Raw genomic sequence first — 27,167 nt, 5'->3', positions numbered from 1 at the left:
CCGGTAAGTTTTTAACAACTTTCTATGTGCATTGAAGAACCCCTACAGGTTATAAAGAATTCAAACCCAGTTGGTTACTTTGATCCATTTCCACAATGAGCTGCCCAGTTTACAAAACCCTGATGTAATCCAGTGAATCTATACTGGTGTAATCTTTCTGTTCTGAAACATTAATTATAATCAAAATTGATTGTTTCATGCGCTAGGACTATCTCCGTTATTTGATTAGGGCTAAATGCATATCATAAAGTAAGCCAGTGTCAGCTGATTTCTGCTACAATAATTTAGGATTGCAGCTACTATACCAAAACAGATTCCTTTTTTTTTTTTTTTTTTTACCCTGGATACATGGGAGAAGCAAATTCAGCATTAATGCTACAGTGCTACAGTTTTTGATGTGCTGTGCCTTTAAGACCATGAACGTATTCTGAGCTTTCTGATATTTCCCAGAGCTAGGAGTGTCTGATGCAGGCAGGGATGGAAATAGAGTCCACTTCAACATCTGTGAGTTTATAACTCTCTTTATATCTGGTTTCTAATCATCTTTTCCCCCACCTTCTTGCAACTTGGCTACTCTGCTTGTGGCTTTTAAGAAAAAATCCTTTTAAAAAAAAAAGCATCAGAAAGTTCTAAGATGTCATTTGGAGGGGGCAGTTCAGCCGCGAAAAATGCAAGAACCTGCAAGAGATCTAAAACTGTGAAGCGACATGCCAGCATCTACACCTATCCGGAACCACCTCACAGGTGAGGAATTGATTTTCTGCTCTATTCCATCAAACAGCTGAAACCTGGTACAAGGGAAAGAATTCTTCAGGTGCTGTTCTTCTGTCGCCTTGGCATGGCAAACATCACCTGTCCAAATGCCCACTTCAGCACAACTATTGACAGGCAGTTCTTGATGGCAAAATCTAATAATGCCATTCAGATGGGTAGGAACAGGGACCTTGTAATTGTAAATACAGCAAGTCCGTGCTGATATTGGACTTTCGCTCTAGAAAGTTTCTCAGCTTTGAAATTTGAAGCGGAGTTAAACCAAATATTTGGGTTTGTTTGATGGAGCACTTTCTGTCACCCACGTTTATGATTTGCTTGGCATAGATTCACACATAGGTAAGAGAAGGAAAACCAAACCTTTTGTGTGTGTGCAAATAATAACTATGTCCATCTTCCTCCTAAGCCAATGGCCGTTTGGGGTAAAATACATGGACTGGGTTTGTAAAATTGTAAGCTTGGAAATAAACAAATGTGTGTTTCCGTGATTGTTTCTGAGAGAAGTATTGATAATAATGGTTTCTTTTATGTGTGGGGTGCGGCTATTTTTAGCAACTCGGATGAAGATAATGGGGATGAGAAGGGCGACAGCAATGACCCCGAACAGATCTTCCAGAACATACAATTTCAGAAGGAAATTATGGCCAACATTCGTTGCAGGCCATGGCCCATGAGACAAAAACTCCGAGCACTGAGGTAATGGGGTCACTTGTGGAGAATGACTGGTGTGAAACAATTGTTTTAAGGTTGCAAAGCCAATAGTCACATTCAGTGATTGCATCTCCTTGGGGGGGGGGGGGGGGGTTGGGGGGGGAAGGTATCTGAGCTGCAGGCTATGTATCTGTCAGATTTATAGCCAGCCTTTTCTCCAGAAATGAAAGGTAGCCTATATTGTACTCTGTTTTTGCCTATTCTTTCCCTCACCAACAATGAGGCTGAAAGAAAATGGCTGGTCTTAAATCCTCCAGGCAGCTTCTATGGCTGAAGGAGGATTAGAACTTGGGTCTCCCCACGCTAACAGTTTCACCCTTGTACCACACTGGCTCTTGGGCTGAGACGGAAGGATTGGCCCATAGTCACCAAGGGACTTTCCGTGGCTGAGTGGAGACTTGAAGCTGGGTCTCTATGTCCTAACCCAATACCCACCATCGTACCACGTTGACTGCATCCAGATGAACATAGTTTAAATTAGGATGCTATCTTTCTCTAGTACCTTCTCCTTACCTTATCTGACTAGGTGGCTCAGTGCAGTGGTGAAATCCAAAATTTTTAACTACCGGTTCTTTGGGCGTGACTTGGTGGGTGTGGCAGGGGAAGGATACAGCAAAATCTCCATTCCCACTCCACTCCAGGGGAAGGATACTGCAAAATCCCCATTCCCTCCCTACTCCTGGGGGAAGGATATTGCAAAATCCCCATTCCCTCCCCACTCTGGGGCTAGCCAGAGGTGGTATTTGCTGCTTCTCCTAACTACTCAAAATTTCCACTACCGGTTCTCCAGAACCTGTCAGAACTTGCTGGATTTCACTCCTGGCTCAGTGGCTAAGACATTGAGCTTGTTGATCCGAAAGGTCGGCAGTTTGGCAGTTCGAATCCCTAGTACAGGTCTCCTGCATGAGCAAGCGGGTTGGACTAGATGACCTCCAAGCTCCCTTCCAACTCTGTTACTGTTACCTTTCTTCTGCTTTTGCTACTTCTTTTGTCTTAAACACTTCTCCCTCTGTCTCTCCCTCTCTTTCTCTCCCCCCCTACATTTTTTTCTCTTCTACTTCCATTGTACACAACAATCCATCCTAAGGAAAGAAAAGAGATGCCCCTTCTTGAAATTTTCCACCAAAGAAATGGTTTTTCAGGAGTCCAGAGTATGGTCAACGCTTGTAATTTAGCCGCTTAAGTCCCTAGAAAGAATTGGCTTTGATAAATTTAACAACAGTCTTTTAACATTTTCCCACCTCCCACCTCTCTTGGATCGAGGACTATTGAGCTGATTTGCTCATGTTTTCCTTTATTTCAGATTACAGACAGGCATAGAAAAGTTATTTTTTGCAGTTTTTAATTTCCTCTTTCTGGCCAGTGAGGCCATTTTTAATGCTCCTTACTTTCTGTCAGATAAGAAGTATGATATAGTTAAGGTAGCTAGATTTTGTGTGCAGCTAATAAAACCTGAGTTATTGGAGGCTCACTTATTACTTGTAAATAAGACTATGGCTGTATTTTATGTATTGATCTTTGTGTTACTGTACTGCTCTTTGGCTTAAGAAAAAGAGCTATGCCAAGAAATGGAGATCCTGTATCCACAAACTACTCTGGAAGTTGGAATAGTTTTTGCCTTCCCAAAGTCCCTTTACCAAGGACATTTACTCTCTTAAGTAACTGTGGAGGTGGCTATCATTTCCTAATGTTCAAAGAAGCGTACAGTATTCCCATTTCTTTTTAGTTACTTGGTTCAAACTAGTTGAGTATTATCCATCCCCAAGTGGGGGCATCCACCACGATTAGACATCACCTCCCTCTGTTACCAACTAACAGGATGGAAGATAGAGAGTTACGGCAAAGAAATCCAAGAAATCAGTGATGGGTTTCAAATTTTTTTTACTACCGGTTCTGTGGGTGTGGCTTGGTGGGCGTGGCTTGGTGGGCGTGACAGGGGAAGGATATTGTAAAATCTCCATTCCCACCCCACTCCGGGGGAAGGATACTGCAAAATCCCCATTTCCTCCCAATCAGCTGGGACTTGGGAGGCAGAGAATAGATGGGGGCGGGGCCAGTCAGAATTTTTACCGGTTCTCTGAACTACTCAAAATTTCCGCTACTGGTTCTCCAATCTCCGCTTGGGTCTTCCTTGTGATGTTTCCTGAAAGTCTGGGGGCTGGATGGTGGACCCCTGACTCCTGAAACTTTGCCCACCCCCCCACCCCCCTTGCTCTCTTCTCTTGTCCACAATTCAGGTGTGAAATGCTCCTGGTTCGGACCGGATCACCCGATCCGGTAGCGATGGAGGCGGGTGGTTCGGAGAACTGGTAGCAAAAATCCCTGCCCCCCCCCCCATGCCCAGCTGAGCTGCACAATCATCAGAGGCTTTTTTTTTTACTTTTAAAAGCATTTTTTCTACAACCTCTTTGGCCGAAAAAATGCTTTTAAAAGAAAAAAAAAAGCCTCTGATGATTGTGCGGCTCAGCTGGGATCGTCAAAGGCTTTTAAAAGCATTTTTTCTACAACCTCTTCGGAGGTTGTAGAAAAAATGCCTTTAAAAGCCTCTGACGATCCCAGCTGAGTTGCCTGATCGGCAGAGGCATTTTTTCTTTTAAAAGCCTCTGACGATCCAAGCTGAGTTGCCTGTTCGTCAGAGGCATTTAAAAGAAAAAAAAGCCTCTGTCAATCAGGCAACTCAGCTGGGATCATCAGAGGCATTTAAAAGAAAAAAAGCCTCTGCCAATCAGGCAACTCAGCTGGGATTGTCAGAGCCTTTTGAAAGCATTTTTTTTTACAACCTCTTCGCCGAAGAAGTTGTAGAAAAAATGGTTTCAAAAGTTAAAAAAAAAGTTGGCCACGCCCACCCAGACACATTACTCCCCCCTACCAAGCCACGCCCACCCAGTCACATTACTCCCCCCCCACCAAGCCATGCCCACAGAACCGGTAGTAACAAATTTTAGATTTCACCACTGCCACAATTGTATGGGTTGGTTGGGGTTCCATAACAAATAATAACACATCTGTAGCTGCTGATTTGTACCCTTCACTTTCCCTGAGATTTTTTTTTTAAAAGAAGAAACATTAAGATGCTCCCATTGTTGTAAGAATAACAAGGGCAGACTGTCTTTGGCTGCAGAAAGTCCCACTACTTGGTGCCATTTATTTAATGTTGTTTATGAAAGGGGAATGGCCGGAACCAGAGCTATAATGAGATTTGGATCATCAAAAGCCCACCGCTTTCTTCTCTTGGCAGACAAGCTAAAGAGATTGTATTGAAGTACGAAGGTCGGCTGACTCGGACAAGAGGCTATCAAGCTGCTGGAGCAGAGGTTGGTCTGGTTTTTATTAAAAGCTCCAGAGCTCACTTTTCAGGAAAATGAGCCCAGCATTTCTATTTGCAGAGAGAAATATTTCTAATGATATCATTGTCATCTCAGTGAAAATGAGAGATACTGTTTACAGATCTCCTTTTCTTTCCTGGCAAAGCTTTCTACCTTTAATGAGTATATCAGGGAGAGATTCATTTGAGGAAAATTCACCTATTGTGTATTATGCAGCATTTGAACATCAACTATCTATCAAATGTAGCCTTTGGAAGGCTGAATTTTTTCACTTAGCTTGCTGAAATGGTTGTGCTATTGAATAGAATAGAATAGAATAGAATAGAATAGAATAGAATAGAATAGAATAGAATAGAATAGAATAGAATAGAATAGAATAGAATTCTTTATTGGCCAAGTGTGATTGGCCACACAAGGAATTTGTCTTTGGTGCATAGGCTCTCAGTGTACATAAAAGAAAAGATGCATTCGTCAAGAATCATAAGGTACAACACTTAATGATAGCCATAGGGTACAAATAAGCAATCAAGTCAAAACAGTCAATATAAATTGTAAGGATACAAGCAACAAAGTTAGAGTCATACAGTCGTAAGTGGGAGGAAATGGGTGATAGAAACGATGAGAAGATTAATAGTAATGCAGACTTAGTGAATAGTTTGATAGTGTTGGGGGACTTATTTGTTTAGCAGAGTGATGGCGTTCAGGAAAAAACTGTCCTTGTGCCTAGTTGTTCTGGTCTGCGGTGCTCTATAATGTCGTTTTGAGGGTAGGAGTTGAAACAGTTTATGTCCAGGATGCGAGGCGTCTGTAAATATTTTCACAGCCCTCTTTTTGACTAAGGCAGTATACAGGTCCTCAATGGAAGGCAGGTTGGTAGTAATTGTTTTTTTCTGCAGTTCTAATTATCCTCTGAAGTCTGTCTGTCTTGTTGGGTTGCAGAACCAAACCAGACAGTTATAGAGGTGCAGATGACAGACTCAGTAATTCCTCTGAGTCAAAAGGCTTTCTGAAGTTTGAGCCTTTGATTCATTCCTTCTTTTAGTAAAATACTTCCACCAGCAGCTATAAAGCTGGGCATGCATTATAAAATTCATTAGCCTTGATTGCAGAATAGATTATTTATGTGTTGAGTTGCTTTACAACACATTAACCAATATTTGAATGTCAATACATTGACATTAATCAATGGAATTTGTGAGCTACCTGAAAAAGTTGGAGAAACACACATTAAAAGGAAAACTGGGTTTTCTGTTTATGTTTTGGTTCAGAAATACAATATTAAATAGATTCAGCTCAATGGCAAAGTTAATTACTGCAGCTACTATACATCTTGTTTTATATTTCAATATTAAAGTTTTGTAAAGATTACAGAATCACATTAAAATATTACTAATATTTCAAATACAAAATAAAAATATTTCAAGAATGTAATTACTAAAGCAAATATAGCAAGTAAAATACTGGTGAATTGGAGGAAGAAAAGACAGTATCAGCAACACAATGCATTATAGACTGTGTATGTTCTAAATGTGTGTGGCTATTTTGCTTTTCTAGCTATGGAGAAAGTTTATTAGGCTTGCATATAACTTCGTGGTCATCTTCATTCCTTGGGAAATGAGAATCAAGAAAATTGAAAGTAAGTATGCACGTCTTGAAAAATTCAAAGTGTTGGATAAAAAGAAAACGCTAGAAATTGGGAGGTAGCCTTTGGGCTAATTGAAATCCAGTTTCCATATCTTTGTCTAGTTGAATAGTAGGCATGGTATCAACACAATGTTTGTTCAATATTGTTTGGTTCTGGGTTACTTGCAGGACTGCATCTCCTCACTAGCGTTGGCATGACGTTGCCAACATTGCCAAAAAGGCATTAAGAGTTGTTAACCTAATCTTGCGTAGCTTCTTCTCTGGTAATATTGTACTACTAACTAGAGCATACAAAACATTTGCTAGACCAATTCTCGAATACAGCTCATCTGTCTGGAACCCGCACTGCATATCGGACATAAATACAATTGAGAGAGTCCAGAGATATTTCACGAGAAGAGTCCTCCATTCCTCTACCCACAATAAAGTACCTTATGCCACCAGACTTCAAATTTTGGGCTTAGACAACTTAGAACTACTCCGACTTCGGTCTGACCTAAGCGTAGTACATAAAATTATCTGCTACAATGTCCTATCTGTCAATGACTACTTCAGCTTCAACCACAATAATACACAAGCACACAATAGATACAAACTCAAGGTAAACCACTCCAAACTTGATTGCAGAAAATACGACTTCAGCAACAGAGTGGTCAATGCCTGGAATGCACTACCTGACTCTGTTGTTACATCCTCAACCCCCCCTAAATTTTAACCTTAGATTATCTACTGTTGACCTCACCCCATTCCTAAGAGGTCTTTAAGGGGCATGCATAAGCATACCAGCGTGCCTACCATCCGTGACCTAATATTCCTTTTTACTCTCACTCTTTTCATGTATTCAAATTATGTTTATACTTTTACCTGTTATCTTATATATGTTTGACAAAACAAACAAACAAACAAACAAATCAGATGGATGAAAGTTCAGAAGAGTTGTTTTCCAGTGATGGAGCTGAAATGGTCTTCTGTTGAAAATTCATTCGTCTCCAGCATTGCCTACCTTCTGGCAAAAGCTGGAAACACCTTTTCTGGAAGACTTTGAGGGCCTGATATGATGTGTTACATGTTTCTTTGTGTTTAGGTCACTTTGGCTCAGGAGTTGCTTCTTACTTTATCTTTTTGCGATGGCTGTTTGGCATCAACATTGTCCTCACCATCATGACAGGAGCCTTTGTGGTTTTGCCAGAAGTAAGTGATTTTTTTTTTTAGACTTCTAGATAGAACCCAAAATTTGTCTTAGGACAACAGTGGACAATTTGACCTTGATTGAAGACCCTGAAATGCCTCAAAAGTATATTGAAGTGACTTTAGGACATCATTTGTTGTGTCATATGAGCCGAATACTTGAAGTGGTCCGGAGAAAAAACTATTTTCTGTATGAACTGGGTGGTGTACAAGTGTTGTAAAATCTATCTGTCTACCTACCTATCTAATTTCCAGACTTCGTTTTGTTACAGATCTTGGCTGGAGATGCCTTTGGAACTACGCCCAACAAGCGGATCCCCAGTGATCAATTTCATTCTGCACAAGATCTGGATACCATCTGGTCTTTGGGGGCAAGCAGAAAATCTTCCTAGTAGACACACATACACACACTTCTTAGATAGAAGTGCTACCGATAATTATGTTATTTCTATTTCTATAGGGTTACCTTCAATACTCCGTTTTGTTCTATGGATATTATGGGCAGGCAAGGAAAATTGGGAGTGCTGGTTACCGACTGCCCCTTGCCTATTTCCTTGTTGGAATGGCAGTTTTTGCCTACAGTTTCATCATTCTCTTGAAGAAGTAAGACGGGTCTTTTCATAACAACCATCCATTTTTTTAAAAAAAAATAAATTATTTGACTTTATCTCATATGTTGAGTAGGAATTGCAAGCAACAAACTGAAAAACAAAGGAGCTTGCTTAAGGTTTCCACCTACATTCACTGCTCCTGAAATGCTAATTTAGAACTCCTGATACTAAGTGGACATTTCAGAAAAAGCTTCCTATGAAGGAGCTAGATGATGCATCAAGAATATGTCACACTTCTAGAATTACCAATGTTGATTGTAGACCTAGGCAATGAAAGGAAATGTAAAATTACCCTTAGATGTTTTATCTGTCCTTGCAATATTTGCACTTATGATTTTCTCTTCCGCAAATTACTCTGGTAGTCCAAGAGGGGGAAATACTTAGCCTGGTTTTTGGGGGAAGGGGGGAGCATAGGATAGAGGAGGAGATTTAATTCTTCTTTCAGAATCTTGATCAGAATTACCCCCAAATCTTGGTGTATATGTACGTGTCGTTTGCAATGCAGTGATTAACTACCTAGAGCACTGATTCATACTGTTCACATTGGCAAATCAAGCACTAAATTAGTAAGAGCATATATGAACCAGCTTTTCGGCAACTAAAAGTAAAAATTTCTTGCAGTGACCAGAACAGGAGAAAAAAAAAAGCCCTAAATTAAATGTGAGTGATATCTTTATGAACTCAAAGCCATTAAATGACCAACAGGAATCAAAGATCTTCAGTTCTCTTCATTAGGCAAGATGGTAAACAAAATCAAATATAAATGAGGTAAAAATAATGGAGGTGTGTACTGATGAGATTCTAGTTATGATATTAGGCAGAATTAGGAGTAGGTTGAGATATCTCAATCAGAGGCTTTCAAGATCTGGGCTGGAGACGCAGTGGGTTCGTGTGCTCCAGTGTGGGTTGCTCCTGGTTCGCACCGGTTCACAAGAACCGGTAGTAAAAATTTGTAGTAGTTCGGAGAACCGGTAATAACATTGTCTGGCCACACCCCCAAACAGGTCCCCGGCCCGGTCGCCGTTCGCTTACCCCTTCATCAGAGGCTTTTTAAAATTATTTTTAAAAACATTTTTTTCTACAACCTCTTTAGCCAAAAAAAAATGCTTTTAAAAGTTTTTTTTAAAAAAGCCTCTGATGATCGCTCAGCTGGGATCGTCAGAGGTTTTTAAAGGATTTTTTTTTCCTACAACCTCTTCGGCTGAAGAGGTGGTAGAAAAAATGCTTTTAGAAGCCTCTGGCGATCCCAGCTGAGTTGCCTGATCATCAGAGGCTTTTCAAAGCATTTTTTTCTGCAATCTCTTAAGGTTGTAGAAAAAAATGCTTTTAAAAGTAAAAAAAAAAAAAAGTTGGCCACGCCCACCCAGTGACATTACCCCCCACCAAGCCACACCCACAAAATAAGCCACGCCCACAGAACCGATAGTAAAAAATTTTAGAACCCACCCCGGTGTGCTCGTTTTGCTCGCGCATGGTGCTTCTGTGCATGCACAGAGCGTCTATGATGACATCCAGGCGGTTGGGCGGAGCCTCCCACCACCGCCAATACTGGTTCGCCTGAACTGGGGTGAATCGGTAGAAACCCATCATTGGGCTGGAGGATAAATATATATGGGTTATTTTCCAGGATGGCCAAAAATTCAAGACTGAGCCTTGCAAGTGCTTCTGATGAAAACTACACATTTTGTTGGCGATTGTTTTGTGCCTGGGATTACTTGATTGGCAACCCTGAAGCTGCAGAGAGCAAGTCTGCTGCCATAGTGAACAGCATCCGGGTAAGCTAATCAACGTTCAAACGGGAAAAGAAACGGCTGCCTATGATAAGTAGATGAGACAAAAGCACCGTCATGTTGAGGTTAGAGTGGTTAGAAGGCTATTGAGCCTCAAAACAAATATATCCATCTAGTCAGAAGTTCCTTGAGTGAAAGGGGACCCACTCCTGAGATGGTAAGTGTGGGAGTCCAGCTAAGGCTTAAGGTTATATATTCCTATGAAACCTTCGTTAGAAATGCCGTATTTTTCGGAGTATAAGACGCACCGGAGTATAAGACGCACCTACCTTTTTTGGTGAGGAAAAGAAGAAAAAGAAATCTCCCTCTGCCTCTGAGCAATTTTGCCTCGTTGCAGCAAACAGCAAACAGCTTGCTTTACTTTCATTTTCGTTTTCAGCATAGCTTGATTAGCACAAGGGGAAAAAAAATATATCTGCTCCAGCAATTTACCTCCTTGCAGCAAGGAGCAGAGCCCTGCGCAAAACAGCTGAGAGCAAAACAGCTGAGAGTTGGGAGGCCGATCCAATCAACTTGTACTAATTAGGCTGTGCTGAAGGTGAAAGGAGCTGTTTCTTCTTGCTGTTTGCTTGCAAGGAGGTAACTGCTGGGAGGCAGAGACCAAAGGGTGGGGGCCAATGGGTGGGCGGGGCTACATTCGGTGTATAAGATGCACCTAAATTTTCACCCCCTTTTAGGGGGAAAAAAGGTGCGTCTTATACTCCGGAAAATACGGTAAGTCACACAAATGTTTTCTCTGAGTGGGCAATATTAGGGCTGTTTTATACGCTAGTTTGTTTTTGTTTCTTTTAAGGAAGCTATCTTGGAAGAGCAAGAAAAGAAAAAGAGCACAAACCTGTATGTATGCATATCGTTTTTCCGTCGAGTGGTATGTAATTGATCCGACAGAGACCGAAGTCAGATCTCTGTCATTTAAACCTGTTATTATATAAGCTACTGAAATGATTTGAACCTTTTTTCTGTTTCCCCGCCTGTGCTCCTCCTCCCTTCAGGGCGGTGACAATAGCCTTAAGAATCATTGCAAACATCTTGGTGCTTCTCTGCCTTGCTGGAAGTATTTACATCATTTATTTTGTAGTGGATCGATCCCAGAAGTTGGAAAGGATGAAAAAAGAGCTGACCTTGTGGGAAAAGAACGAAGTAAGAGCACATTTTCTTAGCTTCAGACTTTATTTTCAAAACAGGAATAATTAAAAATAATAATAACAGCAACAGAGTTGGAAGGGACCTTGGAGGTCATATAGTCCAACCCCCTGCTCACGCAGGAGACCTGTACTAGGGATTCGAACCGCTGAACTGCTGACCTTTCTGATCGAAAAGATCAGTGCTTTAGCCACCGAGCCACCTAGTCACCTTGATTCCTTCTTGACTGAGCTATCTATACCATTTATGAGCCATGATGGTAATGAGAATAGAATAGAACAGAACAGAACAGAACAGAACAGAACAGAACAGAACAGAACAGAATAGAATAGAATAGAATAGAATTCTTTATTGGCCAAGTGTGATTGGACACACAAGGAATTTGTCTTTGGTGTATGTGCTCTCAGTGTACATAAGGAGAATAAAATACATTCATCATGAATAAAAAGATACAACACTTAGTGTAGTCAAGGTTACTACTACTACTAATAATAATGATAATAATGATGATGATATTATATTGGATACCCTCTCAATGTGCATGTGTTTTGAGATGCTTGTTATTCACACTCCTGCAAAGCTATGGGAGAAATTTCATTCCATTTGCATTTTGATACCAACTGTCTTCATTTTAGACTTTCAAATCATTGAATAAACTGTATTGTATTTGTTTATTGAATAGCCCAAAGGCCTTTTCAAACAAAACAGAAAAGAAAAAGGGAAAAAGGCAAAACAGTTACATAATAAACTGAAACTTGACTGTATTTTGATCCTCAAAATGTTTGCACTCTCGCTTTTAAGACATCATATAAGAATACGTTAAGAAAACAGAAATCCCAAATGCATAATTTGTTGAAAATATTAAATACATTCATTCTATCATGGAAAATCATTTGATAAAATGGCTTTTAAGAAAATGAATGTGAATAGAAATACCTCTACAGAAATGGATATCACTGTCTAAATGCTTTTGTGGGTGAGTGTCTGTGCCCCAGATTATTTAATTGGGTGCATTTTTGAGTTGTGACACCTATCTGTCAAATATGAACTCTGTCAAGAACCTAGGAGTACTCATCTCAAATGATCTAAGCCCCAGAGCTCACTGTAACAGCATTGCCAAAAAGGCATTAAGAGTTGTTAACCAATTTTGTGAAGCTTCTTCTCCAGTAACATCGAACTGCATACAAAACCTTTGCCAGACCAATTCTCGAATACAGCTTGTCTGCCTGGAATCCACACTGTATATCGGACATTAATACAATTGAGCAGGTCCAGAGGTATTTCACAAGAAGAGTATTCTACTCCTCTGCTCACAATAGAATCCCTTATGCCATCAGGCTTGAAATTTTAGGCTTGGACAACCTGGAACTATGCCGCCTACGGTCTGACCTAAGTATAGTACACAAAATTGTCTGCTACAACGTCCTACCTGTCAATGACTACTTCAACTTCAACCTCAATAATACTCGCGCAAACAATAAATACAAACTCAAGGTAAACTGCTCCAAACTCGATTGCAGAAAATACGACTTCAGCAACAGAGTGGTCAATGCCTGGAATGCACTACCTGACTCTGTGGTTTCATCCTCAAAACCCTCACAGCTTCAACCTTAAACTGTCTACCGTGGACTTCACCCCATTCCTAAGAGGTCTGTAAGGGGCGTGCATAAGCGCACCAATCCCTGTCCTACCATCCCTGTCCTACTGTCCCCATTTATTTGTACTCGTTACCTGTGCTCATGTCCATGTTTATCCTTATACCTGTTATCTCGTACATGTTTGACAAACTAAATAAATAAATGAAATAAATAAAGTTCTATAGCTCTCAGTGAAGAGCTGTATTCTGATATACATAATGGTTTAACAGTTGCATAAAAATCAAGCACTTTTTTCTGAAAATAATGCAACCTTCTCTTATTTCCAGGTGAGCGTGGTTGTCTCTCTCATCACCATGCTTGCACCATCTGCATTTGAACTGATAGCTGCATTAGAGATGTATCACCCCCGAACTACTCTTCGTTTCCAGCTTGCCAGGTATGGGAAATCAACTGCATCCCACAACATGAAGAGCATCCGGAAGCTCCAGTTGGTGCAAAATGCAGTGGCCTGCACGGTTTTGTGCAGACCACGTGTGCACATATATTACCTCTCCTGCGGGAGCTGCATTGGTTGCCGATTTGCTTCTGGGTGCAATTCAAGGTGCTGGTTGTCACCTTTAAAGCCCTTCATGGCTTGGGACCAGGTTATCTGAGAGACCGGTCATATCTAGCTGACCCATCAGAGCAGGGAGGCAGGGAATGTTGCAGGTCCCATCCCTTAGGGAGATACACCTGGTGGGATCCAGAAGAAGTGCCTTCTCCGTGCTGACCCCCTCTCTCTCTGGAACATCATCCCCCCAGAGATTAGAATGGTCCCCACTCTTAACACTCTTCTGGAAGGCACTGAAGACCTGGTTCTGCCAGCGGGCCTGGGGAACCCAGAGCGGGATGGAGCCCATTAAATGGTTCGTGTGATTGGCTGTCGCTGGGGCGGGAGGTGAGGGTCAGGGGTGATTTTATTACATTAATTTATTTGATTTTTTAATGAGTTTTACTGATTTTTAAATGTGGTTTTTTATATTCTGTAAGCTGCCTTGAGTCGCCATGGCAAAGAGGCGGCAATATAAATCAAATAAATAAATAAATAAACAACTTAGCAAAATGAAAACAGCCTCTGCCATTTCCACCTGGTGTGGCAGATGGAATAGGAGTGGACTTCCAGTGGAAAAACATTTGCTAATTTTTGTCTCTTGGCTTTTTCCCCCCTCACAGAGTTTTGGTCTTATATTTGGGAAATCTCTACAGCTTGATCATCGCCCTTCTCGATAAAGTGGATAGCATGAGCTTTGTTGTAAGTTGCAAGTCGTAACCATCTTCTTGGGTAGCAAGATGATCTCTCTGCTTTGCAGTAATCCCCTTGAAACGAGTAGGGATTTTTTTGTTGAACTAAAACACCTCAGCAAAGAGTTGAGACAGAATTATGCCTCTGGAACGCTCCAATACTTCATTGTAAAAACGATAAAGTGTGAACTCTCTCATATTCTGCCTTGTCCCTTTTATTGGTAATATTTATTTTAAAAAATATTACCTCATAAATATGATCTCATTTGGGTTGGAATCAATAGTGGGTTTCAATTTCGTTCGCTACCAGTTTGTGCGTGCATGCGCACGCATGACGCTTCTGCGCATGTGCAGAGACATCCGGGCGGGTGCGCGAAGCTCCTGCTGCTGCCACTACAGGTTTGCCTGATTCGGGGCGAACTGGTAGCAACCCATCACTGGTTGGAATATAAGAATCATTTTATAACAGAAATTCAATCCACGTGATTCATAAACTTGACATAACAGGATAAGTTGCATTACTGCAGGTAAAAAAGAAGTACTATATAAGAATAACAGAATAAGCAATTAGTTTACCTCCATCCCCTAACCAGGGATGTTCTGGTTGTTGTGACTGCATTCCAAAAAGTGATATTGGAAAGACAACATTGAGTATACTCAAGATAAGAAATAAACATGAATTAATTTAAACATTTTTTTTTTAAAAAAAAAATTCTCTTAGTACATTGGCAATTATAATTAAGCAGTAATTTTGGGGTAGGAGGGAAACTCTAGGCTCTACTGCCTGGATTTTGGCAAAGCCCATATATTCTTGAAGCTGCAGACTGTGACTTAAAAGCTTTAAACAGGACTGGGAAGGTGGAAGGACCACTCTGAGATTAAATTTCAATGTATGATTTCAGGAGACTGAAGTTCTTAAAAATAGAAGTAACACCGTGGATACCACTACCTTCTTAGCAGCAAAAATCCTTCTGGAGCACAACTTTTCAACCCCAACTCCAAATATGCAAACAATTAAGAATGGCACTTTCCTTCTATCTGAGAATCACACCCAAAGCTACGCTCACCTGATTCAACTCAACAATACAGCACCTCATGACTTCAACAGCGGAAGTCACCAAAGTCAATGCTGGGAGACCTATGTTGGTCAAGTATGTGTCCTTCTTCTTCTCCTTCTCCTTCTCCTTCTCCTTCTCCTTCTCCTTCTCCTTCTCCTTCTCCTTCTCCTTCTCCTTCTCCTCCTTCTCCTTCTCCTTCTCCTTTTTCTCCTTCTTCCTCTTCTTCCATATCCGTCATCAGATGTTGGTGATCATGTTGGCGATCCTATTTTTGTCAACAGCTGCATGAAAAAGTGCTGCTGAGTCTTGTCCAAACCAATCCCTTAGGTTTTGAAGCCATGATGTTCTTCTTCTGCCTGGACCTCGTTTGTCTTCAATCTTTCCCTGGAGGATTAAGTGAGGGATGCCGTATTTTTCTGGCTGTCGCATCACATGTCAAAAATATTCTAACTTTCGCTTTTTAATGGCTTTGATGATTTCCCTTGGCTTTCCCAGGCGGCTTATCACCTCCTCATTTGTGATTTTGTTAAGCCAGTTTATATGTAACAGCCGTCTGTAAATCCACATTTCAAATGCTTCTGGTTTCTTCAAGTGGTTTTCTGTCAGGATAGAAAAGATGGAACATCTGAGAAGTCTGATTTTCAGTCTTAGGCTTATGTCGTGACTGCTTCAAGGTTTTGGTCACCACCTTTAGAGCGCTCCATGGCTTAGGACCTGGTTATTTACGGGACCGCCTACTACCACAAACAGCCTCCCACCGGCCGGTACGCTCCCATAGAGAGGGGCTCCTCCGGGTGCCGCCAGCCAAGCAGTGTCGACTGGCGGTCCCCAGGGGGAGGGCCTTCTCTGTGGGGGCACCCACTATCTGGAACGAGCTCCCCCCGGAGATACGGAGGATCCCGGATCTGCGCACTTTCTGCCTTGCTCTTAAGTTTTAAATTACTGGGATTTTTAATTGTCTTGGGCTAAATTATTTAATTTGGTTTTAATTATGTTTCTAACTTTTGTATTTATGTATTTTATTCTGTGCCTGTTCACCGCCCTGAGTTCTTCGGGAGTAGGGCAGTACATAAATTTAATAAAACAACAAACAAAACAAACAACAACTGCAAAAGACCTTTTTCATTTTATGGAAAATGTCAACCTTACCCAAGCTATTTTCTTTTTCCATTGGTGGCACCAGAAGTGAAGAAATGTTTGGCATGAAGATCAAGGGAGACCTATCTTCCCATCCTTACCATTATTGCTTCTTCTGTTTCTAAAGTATCAAGGACCCTGCTAATTTTTTTTTATAAATACTCCACTTATAAATACGTTACCCATTTTAATGTTAAATGCCTAGGTAGTAACACAGTTTTTGGGGTGTGTATTTTTTTTTAAGTGTTACTGTTGATCATTGCATTGTGTTTGTGATTTCTTTCAGGAGATGTTGAAATTGTCAATTATCGATATGCTGTTCACAGTAGCTAGCATCCTCCTGATTGATTTCTTCCGTGGACTTTTTGTCCGGTACTTAAGTGACTGCTGGTGCTGGGATCTAGAAAGCAAGTTTGTGAGTATTGGATTCAAGCAAATAATAAAAAGGTACAAATTGGAGCTGTAGTGGTGCAGTGGTTAGAATGCAGTATTGCAGGCTAACTCTGCCCACTGCCAGGAGTTCGATCCTGACCGGCTCAAGTTTGACTCAGCCTTCCATCCTTCTGAGGTACCCAGAGTGTACCATGAGTACCCAGATTGTTGAGGGCAATATACTGACTCTGTAAACCGTTTAGAGAGGGCACTATGAAGCGGTATATAAGTCTACGTGCAATTGCTATTGCTATATTCCATGGATGTACAACCCTTCCTAAATCTTCCTTCTCCATCGCTTTCAGTGAGTGGCGCATAACACTTTCAACCAATAGGTGGCAGTGTTCCATTTATTTCATCTGAATCCATAACCCGAGAGCAGAGCTCATTCACTAAATGCCTAAAATCGGTATTTCTTAAAGTCTGGACAGATGACCCCTGAAATTACCCAAGACCCTCTCAGGGGGCCTGCAGAAATAAAATTATTTGTCAGCCTATGTTGAAAAATACTAAAATATTTCAATCCCTTCAAACAATCATGAGAAGCGGTTGTGGCTGCAAAAAGTCAGAATTTGTAATACAGTTAATAATGATAAATATAACCCATGAATACAGAAACTCTTTCATCCTGCATAATTTTTTAAAAGGGTCAAAGGGAGCTGACAGAAAAAAGTGCCCCAGGTGTATCTCTTTTTTAAAAAAATTGCTACTGAATATTTTTTTTATTGTTGTTGTTACTTTGCAGCCAGAATATGGGGAATTCAAAATAGCAGAAAATGTCCTGCATTTGGTCTACAATCAAGGGATGATCTGGTAACAAATTAACTTCATTCTGTTTATTTTAGAGATTGTTAATATTTGAGGAACTTAGAGTCGTATTGCCTTTGAACCCCAAACTGGTAACTGCATTCCAAAAAAGGGAAATTGTTTACTAAGGGTTGTATAGTGTTAGCTTGTCTGCATTAGTAGTTCATTAATTGGGGCATTGTTTACTCAGTGGCTGGTCTAGTGTTAATCTTGGTGTGAAACTTTGCTCATGAGTGGCCAGCGGAGATGGTGGCAGACTCAGACAGTGACGAGGTTGGGGAAGAACATGGGCCAGTCCTGGAGTCTGGGGAAGGCTCTGAGGAGTGCTCTACGTCGGAGGCAGAGATGGGGCCAGGGCCGTCTGACAGTTGTCAGCTGCCTTCGGAGTCGGACATCAGTGGGGCATAAGAACAGCTGGAGCCTGTTCCCATTGTGCGCATGCGCAGAGCTGCCAGGAGAAGGGAACAGCTAAAGAACAAGGGTCGACTCAGGAGTAAAGCCACAGGTGGATGGTGAATGGCCCCTCCCATAGGGAATAAAGAGGAGCAAAAGGGGAGAGGAGTTTGCAGGAGACAATTAGTTCAATTCATTAGGGTGAAGATCTGTTCCTGACTTCTTGCCAAGTAATTACTGCCGCTGTAGTTGTGAAAACTCATGAAAGACTGTTGGCTGGGACTTTGCTGGAGAGGAATTTCCCTAAATAAAAGAGGTTTTATCGGGACGAGAAGTCTGCTTCATGCTCTTGGGAAGCCTAGGTCAGAACAATGGGTGATGGCCAAATTCATCTCTTCATGTTGGCCAAACTCATCAATAACTAAACCCATTCCAAGTGAAGCAAGGAAAAGCTTGTTCATTAATATCCTACTTCCCAAATTAAAACATTGATGAGTGGGCTCTGGTTGTCTCCATTCCTAGGATGGGAGCCTTCTTTTCCCCTTGCCTGCCTGCGTTCAATGTCCTCAAGCTGATTGGGCTGATGTACCTGAGAAGTTGGGCAGTGTTGACCTGTAATGTCCCACATCAGCAAGTCTTCCGAGCTTCAAGGTTGGTTACTTCGCCTATAGGCTTGTATAGTAATTGTTCTCACAATCGTTGGTTAAAAACGAAACCAAAAGAAACATTTAAGGATCAAAAAACCGAATAGATTAGGCACCTCAGTTTGTTTAATTTGACTTGGCTTTTTAGACTATAGGAAGAAATATCCTTCTGGGTTCAGGCTATTTGCTGCAAGGAGGCAAATTGCTGGGAGGCAGAGGTGGATTTTTTTCCCCCCTTGTTTTCCTCCCCCAAAAAGGTAGGTGCATCTTATAGTCCGTAGCGTTTTATACTCCGAAAAATACAGCAATTGTTCTCACTGTCAGAAAATGTCTTCTTACTTCTAAGTTAGATCCTTAACATGCTTCCACCAATTACTTGCCCTGGTCCCTGGTGTTTTGTAGAATAAGCCAATCCTTCTTCTTCTCTCCTGCGCGAGCTGCACTGGCTCCCAGTGGTCTTCCGGGTGCGATTCAAGGTGTTGGTCACCACCTTTAAAGCGCTCCATGGCATAGGACCCGGGTACCTTCGTGACCGACTTCTGCCACCAACAGCCTCCCACCAGCCAGTTCGCTCCCACAGAGAGGGTCTCCTCAGGGTGCCGTCAGCCAAGTTATGTCAGCTGGTGACACCCAGGGGGAGGGCCTTCTCTGTGGGAGCCCCTGCCCTGTGGAATGAACTGCCGCTGGAAATGCGCAAGATCTCCGACTTCCGGGTATTTTGCTGTGCCCTCAAGACCCTGCTGTTCCACCAAGCCAGGCTATCAATGTAATGATTTTTAAATTGGGTGTTTTAAATTTTTGGGGTTTTAAATCTGAGCCGAAATTATGTAATAATTTTAATTATTTTTAACTGATGTCTGTCTTTGTGCTTTTAATAGGCTGTACACCGCCCTGAGTCCTTCGGGAGAAGGGCGATATAGAAATAAAATTATTTATTTATTTATTTATTTATTTTATTTATTCTATGACAGCCCTTCAAGTACTGGAAGGCAGTTATCATGTCCCTTCCCGTTGATAGGCTAAACATACCTAGGTCCCCTCATAGGTTTCTCCCCTCCAAATTACTGCATGCGGCTACATAAAGCCTTGTTAGCATCTTGAAACAGTGACTGGAAGATAAAATATGCAATTTAACCACACTGCAGTGTTGAAGTAATTCCTCCACCTTTCTTTGTTATGGTTCTAGCCACTGAATGTTTGTGGGATGCTTTTAAAAAGCCAGGGCTAAAATTTGAACCCTTGCATTATTTTAGAGAAGGAGAGTTGAACAAGATTAAGTAAATAGAAAATATATGTATATTTTATCCGTAATAACATATCTTTATAAGGCTACTGAGGTATTACACACTTTAAAAAGTTTACTACTGACAATAATATTAATAATACTACCGACAAACGTTGGTACTTGGCTTTATAGTTGGAGTTTTAAAAGGCTTAACAATGCGATCTTCCTTTTCAGATCTAACAACTTCTACTTAGCTATGCTTCTATTTATGCTCTTTCTGTGTATGCTCCCAACAATCTTTGCTATTGCTCGCTACAAGCCATCTCTAACCTGTGGCCCATTTAGGTAAGTAGATACTGGCATTGCTTCATTTAGTATTTTAAGCAATATTCAAAGCAATCACCTACTTTGTGTAAACTTAAAAAACAAACAAACAGGGAAGCATCTACAAAATCAAAGTTCATTCCACAAATAATGTTATTCGAAGATATTGTGATTGTGGAGTGCTGATTTCTCATAATTAGATAGCTCTTTGAGTGTATTTTATGCAACATTTCTCATAAAGTGAAGGACACATGCCATGAAAATGAACTATATTTGAAAGGTTGGGTGCAGTAAAGAACTGGGTTGAACTGAGATAGTCTGCTGATCAGGTTGCTGATCTACGCCTCTTAATTGGCTTTATTTACATGGTCTTCTGAGAGTTGAGGTTCAGCAACCAGTGAAGATCACAGGTTGCTTCTCCTCAAAATGGAGGTAGATAAGAAGCCTTGAATTCTGCTTGAAAACATTTGAATCCCAAGTTGTTTTATAGGAAACTTGTGGTCTATCCAAGTATGGGCTTTATCCCTCCAACTTACTCAATTGGTGCAGGGGTGGGTTCTACTTACCTTTACTATTGGTTCGCAATGGGGCCGCACATGCGCAGAAGTGTTCTGATGACGTCCGGGTCGGTGGGCGGAGCCTCCCGTCAGTTTTACTACCGGTTCTTGCGAACTGGTCTGAACCGGGGTCAACCCACCACTGAATTGGTGGTTATTTTTCCTCAGGAAAATAAAAGGCCCAAAGTCTTCCTAGCTCAAAGCTTGGGTGTGAACAGAAAATTATTTTGGAATGTTTAAAATGCTGCAGATTTTCTGAGACAAACAGCTGAATGTTTCTCATCTAGTGGGCAAGAAAAAATCTATGACATTGTGTCTGAAACTATTCGAAATGACTTTCCTCCCTGGTTCAACTCTGTGATGGCTTATCTAAGTAGTCCCGTGGTGGTCCTTCCAGCTTTGTTATTACTCTTGTAAGTCTAAATACTTTTATTTGATTTTGTGGTCAGCATTTCAAGTGGACTCCAAGCTAAGTGTCAAGAAGAATCTATCCATGTCGTTATCCTGGGAGAACTTCCATTTTAGCCAGCAAATGGGAGAGGCTAAGAAATAATGATAGCAATAGCAATAGTAATAGCACTTAGATTTATATACCGCTTTACGGTACTTCACAGCCCTCTCTAAGCGGTTTACAGAGTCAGCCCATGGCCCCCAACAATCTGGGTCCTCATTTTACCCACCTCGGAAGGATGGAAGGCTGAGTCAACCCTGAGCCTGGTGGGATTTGAACTGCCAAACTGCAGTCAGCCGGCATCAGCAGAAGTAGCCTGCAGTACTGCACGCTAACCATTGCATCACTGCATCTCTTGAAACCTAAACCTGGATCTCTAATCCCAACTTTAACCCTCATACTACACTGTCTCCCACACTTCCTGACCAACAGGCTTCCTAATTATTAAATTAACCCTTAATCCGGTTTGCAGGATGCATTAAACCCAATAGACTAAATTCACACAAAACGCAAAACCAGAATAGCAATAGCATTTATATACCGCTTCATAGTGCTTTTACAGCCTTCTCTAAGCGGTTTACAGAGTCAGCGTATTGCCCCCAAAATCTGGGTCCTCATTTTATCCACCTTGGAAGGATAGAAGTCTGAGTCAACTTTGAGCCTGGTGAGATTTGAACTGCGAAATTGCAGTCAGCCGGCAATCTGCAGAAGTAGCCTGCAGTACTGCACTCTAACCACTGCGCCACCGAGGCTCATAATACTGAAAAAGATCTCTGCATTTAGATAGCTAATATGTTGAGTTATGCCTAGTGCCTTCTAAGTATTAATCAGGTCTGCCAGTTGCTGGGAAGAAATCTCCTTATTATGGAAACGAATTATTGTAATTCTGTTTATTCAGGTCTTTCAATTTAATGTGATGTAAATCAAAGACCTCTCTCCTGATATATATTTTTTTCCTCCAGCATGCTAATATATTACCTGCAGAGTATTGCGAGGTCATTAAAATTCACCAACAACCAACTAAGGATGCAGATCCAAACAGTAAGTGCTGATTAAATGTTCATACCATGTTTCTGTTTTTTTTTTTTTTTTTTTTAAATAATAATTCTTAACAGAAGGAAGAATAAATCAACGGGTGGGTAGCAATGCAGATCCCTTTTATACCCACAAACTTCATTTGATGTGTGAGTGCAGTGGGTTTTTTTTTCAACAGAAGTATTATATAAGGCTGAACTTTTACCTAATTAATTTGATCTCTGTTATAGGAAAGAACTGAAGACAAGAAAAAAGTGGTCCAAATGGCAGCAGGTGAGCAGAAACTTCCATAAGGCACTTAACATTATTGGACTGTATACGTTAATCGGTTATCTTTTCCCAAAATGCAATAATAATGGAAAGAAAAAGTGGTCATAGGAAACATATGGAGACTAGCCTAGCTACCGTATTTTTCAGAGTATAAGATGCACCGGACTATAAGACGCACCTACCTTTTTTGGTGAGGAAAACAAGAAAAGGAAATCTGCCTCTGCCTCCCAGCAATTTTGCCTCATTGCAGCAAACAGCAAACAGCCTGCTTTATTTTCATTTTCGTTTTCGGCATAGCTTGATTAGCACAAGAAAAAAAAAATCTGCTCCCAGCAATTTACCTCCTCGCAGCAAGCAGCAGAGGCCCGCAAAGCAATAGGCAATGGCAATCCCTGCAGCCTGAAACAGCTGAGAGTCGGGAGGCCGATCCAATCAACAATCAACTTGTGCTAATTAGGCTGTGCTGAAGCTGAAATGGGCTGTTTCTTCTTGCTGCTTGCTGCAAGGAGGTAAATTGCTGGGAGGCAAAGGCTATAGGCTGGGGGCCAGTGGGTGGGCAGGGCTACATTCGGTGTATAAGACGCACCCAAATTTCACCCCCTTTTAGGGAGAAAAAAGGTGCATCTTATACTCCAGAAAATACGGTATATTTACTTGATACAGAAAGAACCAGAAGAAGATTGTGACAAATTTCAGACCAAGACATTCATTAGAGAATCAGCTTTTGAAACTCTTAGGACTGAGCTACAATCAGAATTCAAGAATTCTGCAAGAATTCTGGGCAATTCTGTTCTCACCGGGGTTTTGAATTTAAGAGTGCACTAAGCCATACTTCGTTTTACTTTGATTATGGCTTATAAAGTTGGCACATCATGGTTTATGGTTTAGGATAATGTGTGACTCCAGCTTCTGGTTCTTGTTTAACAAGCCATAATTAAAGCATGTCACATTTTAACATGATGGGAAAATTCAGCTGGAGGATGCAGGTTGAGTTACTAGGGTTCATGCATGAATCAAATATGTTCTACACTCTATTGATCAGTTCCAGCTGATGACCGAAGAAGCTATGATTGATTTTTTTCCCCCCGTAAACTTTATTTTTTAGCTAGAATCCAAAACGTAGAAGGAAATGGCAAGAGGCCCGAACAGGAGACTGACGTCATCAGTCAGGAGTCTTCAGCTCGGTCCTCAACCCCTAGGAAAAACGGCAGTGTAGTAAACTTTGAATCTCCTAAAGCCAGCCAAATACAGACAATATCTCAATCAGTACCACCACCTGAAATACTGAAAGCAGTGGGACCATCCCCAGCAAAAGATAATCCAGGTATTCCGACACCTGTAGCGCCAATACCTGTCACTCCAACGCCACCTATTCCTGAGATGGTGAAACCTAGAACAGAACCTTCAATCAACAGGTAAGACCTTCCCAGGATCTAGAGAGAAACCAGAGACAGTAACCGCCCAAAATTACCCATCTGGCTTTCATGTGGGACTAGAACTCACTGTCTCCTTGTGATTGGCCCATAGTCATCCAGATGGCTTTCATGCCTAAGGTGGGACTAGAACTCACCATCTCCTGATGATTGGCCCAAAGTCACCCAACTGGTTTTCATGGCTAAGGCGGGACTAGAATTCACAGTTTCCTGGTGATTGTCCCAAAGTCACCTAACTGCCTTTCATGCCTAAGGTGGGACTTGAACCTGTAGTGTCCTGCTTTCTAGCCTGGTGTCTTAACCTGTTCTGACCTAGGCTCCCTTAGAGCCTGGATAGCTCTGCAGACAAAAGCACTGTAATTTAACACCAGCTGTCTGCAATTAAAGTAAGTTCGAATCTTGCCAGGCTCAAGGTTGACTCAGCCTTCCATCCTTTCTAAGGTAGGTAAATTGAGGACCCAGTTTGTGAGGGCAATAAGCTGACTTTCTATAAATATACAAAAAGTATGAAGGCTATTGCTTAATGCACTGTAAGCCATCCTGAGTCTCCGGGGAAGGGCGGCATATAAATCAAATTAAAAAAGAAAAAAAAGCAGGAAGCAGGAATTGATCCCAGCAAAACCTCTTTTGAATTACTTTCATTCACAGTCAGCAAGGTTTGTCCAAATAGTTTTCAAAGGAATATTTCTCAACACACCTTATCTCGCTTGGCAAGCTGCCACGTAACTTGTTTCCAACCGCAGAGTAAGGCAAAACTTGGCACAGAGTCTCTTAGAGTCACGAACAGAACTTTCCAAGTGAAACTACCAAATGAACGAATTGTTTCCTGCAAAAGCCCCCTCCCCGTTCGCTCCTCTTTTGTTTCCTATGGGAGGGGCCAATCAGCTCCAAGGTGTGGCTTTACTCCCAAGGTGACCCTGCTTTCTGAGTTGTTCTTGTCTTCTGGCAGCTCTGTGCATGCGCACACTGGGAACGGGCTCCAGCTGTTCCTCTGCCTCACTGCTGTCTATCTCCCTCTCTGCCTCCGACACAGAGCCCTTGTCTGAGCTTTCCCCAGCCCCCAGGATTGGCCCATGTTCCTCCCCAACCTCTTCACTGTCTGACTCTGCTGCCAGCTCTGCTGGTCTCCAGGGGGCCATGACATAACCAGTAGACCAAACCATTTAGCCATCCTGCCCAGGGGTCAAATCCAGCAGGTTCTGGAGAACCGGTAGCGGAAATTTTGAGCAGTCCGGAGAACCGTCAAATACCACTTCTGGCTGGCCCCAGAGTGGGGTGGGAGTGGAGATTTTGCAATATCCTTCCCCCAGGAGTGGGGAGGGAATGGGGATTTTGCAATATCCTTCCCCCAGGAGTGGGGAGGGAATGGGGATTTTGCAGTATCCTTTCCCCAGGAATGGGGAGGGAATGGGGATTTTGCAGTATCCTTTCCCCAGGAGTGGGGAGGAAATGGGGATTTTGCAATATCCTTCCCCCAGGAGTGGGGAGGGAATGGGGATTTTGCAGTATCCTGTCCCCAGGAGTGGGGTGGGAGTGGAGATTTTGCAGTATCCTTTCCCCAGGAGTGGGGAGGGAATGGGGATTTTGCAGTATCCTTCCCCCAGGAGTGGGGAGGGAATGGGGATTTTGCAGTATCCTTTCCCCAGGAGTGGGGAGGGAATGGGGATTTTGCAGTATCCTTTCCCCAGGAGTGGGGAGGAAATGGGGATTTTGCAATATCCTTCCCCCAGGAGTGGGGAGGGAATGGGGATTTTGCAGTATCCTGTCCCCAGGAGTGGGGAGGGAATGGGGATTTTGCAGTATCTTTTCCCTAGGAGTGGGGAGGGAATGGGGATTTTGCAGTATCCTTTCTCTGGAGTGGGGTGGGAATGGAGATTTTGCAGTATCCTTCCCCTGCCATGCCCACCAAGCCACACCCACCAAGCCACACCACACCCACCAAGCCACGCCCACAGAAGCTGTAGTAAAAAAATTTGGATTTCACCACTGATCCGGCCCCCTCTCTTCCTTTCTTAGATACCCAAACCCGATCCATGGGAGTGCTAGTGAACTCTGCAAAACCAAAGCCTATACTCCTGTAAAGGTGAAGAAACCTGTGGAAGATGTTCATTCAGAGCCCTTGTTCAGAAAGTGCCTCCCGCAAATGAAGCCGGAGCCTCACGGTCCCCCCGGGGGCCCCCCTTTTGTGAGCCGCAGAGCTCACACAGCCAAGTACTACATTGTCAACGAGCACCAGCCCCGTAAAAAAATCCTCCGTGCCACAACTCGGCTGCCAAGGAACATCCGGATGGACGAGGCAGGTGACTTCGTGGAGTTGTATCCGCGTCACGTCAGAAGATACGTGGTCCGAACGCCCCGCAGGGCCTACTCGCCTCATTACACTGAGGAGGAAGAAGAAGAGTACAGAAGAGGCGTCGCTAGGCAGACTCACCGCCCACGGTCCTTGTCGGACCTTCGGGCCCCCCCTCGCTTCTACATCGGGGAGTGGACCGACAACCAGGTTCTGCCGAGCAGGTCTCTAGCGAAAATGCACTACAAGTCTTGGGAAGATGGTTTTGGGTTGACCTACGGCAGGGGACTCCATCCTCACAGAAAGATACACCTGAAGAATATTGAATTCGACCAGCATTATCCAGAACACCCTGCCAAAGCCAAAGCCAAACCCAAACCGGTTCCATCCCCCACCGAGTCAGATTCCATTTCTCCTGAATCGAGCAGTGATCAGCCCACCAGTGGCAACGATCAGTACATCCAAGTCATTCCCAGCAAAGAGAAATATCTGAAATCGGGAGTCAAAGGAACCCCCCAAAAGACAAAGTCCGGCATGGAGTTGAACCTGGCCGAAATGAATGACCTGATATGCTCCAATGTCTAATTTAATTAAATTTAATTTATCAAATTTCTATGCCGCCCAACTCCCAAGGGACGTGGATAAAGTGGGGAGGGGCGGGAGAGAGAAAAGACTGCAACATTTGAGAACTGTAAACTTGGGGTACCCTCAGAGTTCTGTCGGGTACCCCCCAAATCTCAAATGCTTCTGCTTTGCGTGAGCATGGCTACATTCTACTTGAGGATGAATGTTGGGTTAGCTTCAATCCTATAACATTCTTCTTATTTGCTTATTCTTGGCTGAATTATCCTCGCTCTATCATTATACTGCAATAAATGACCATTTAAAATCATCTTTAACAAGCACAGAGGAGAAACTGATCCTACACGATGAATCTTGGTGTATTTAAGTAATGGATTCTGGCATCCGCAGGCCAGCTTCCAGAACAGGGGCTGCCGTCTCTGTTCAACTTCAATTACTCTGCTCACTCCAGATGTCAAATAAAATA

The 27,167-nt window shown here is 42.3% G+C and overlaps 1 protein-coding gene across 1 annotated transcript; it reads left to right on the top strand.

Moving 5' to 3' along the window:
• Positions 1-629: 629 nt before the first annotated feature.
• On the top strand, positions 630-27,167 carry TMC3 (transmembrane channel like 3). Its single transcript, XM_070953471.1, has 22 exons — positions 630-744; positions 1,324-1,467; positions 4,721-4,796; positions 6,363-6,444; positions 7,537-7,643; positions 7,913-8,011; positions 8,101-8,243; positions 9,879-10,026; positions 10,835-10,878; positions 11,034-11,181; positions 13,109-13,218; positions 13,995-14,073; positions 14,966-15,214; positions 16,545-16,673; positions 17,436-17,503; positions 18,413-18,541; positions 19,994-20,104; positions 20,928-21,053; positions 22,054-22,132; positions 22,357-22,399; positions 23,502-23,811; positions 25,846-27,167. The coding sequence occupies exons 1-22, from the start codon at positions 635-637 to the stop codon at positions 26,702-26,704; spliced, it is 3,393 nt and encodes a 1,130-aa protein (XP_070809572.1). The 5' UTR covers positions 630-634; the 3' UTR covers positions 26,705-27,167.

Source organism: Pituophis catenifer, unplaced genomic scaffold, assembly GCF_029215685.1.
Source record: "Pituophis catenifer annectens isolate HBS135680 unplaced genomic scaffold, rPitCat1.0.hap2 SCAF_14, whole genome shotgun sequence".
In the NCBI taxonomy this organism is placed as follows: domain Eukaryota; kingdom Metazoa; phylum Chordata; class Lepidosauria; order Squamata; family Colubridae; genus Pituophis; species Pituophis catenifer.
Note: the sequence above shows the minus strand (reverse complement) of the source record. Positions and strands in the feature narration are given on the sequence as shown.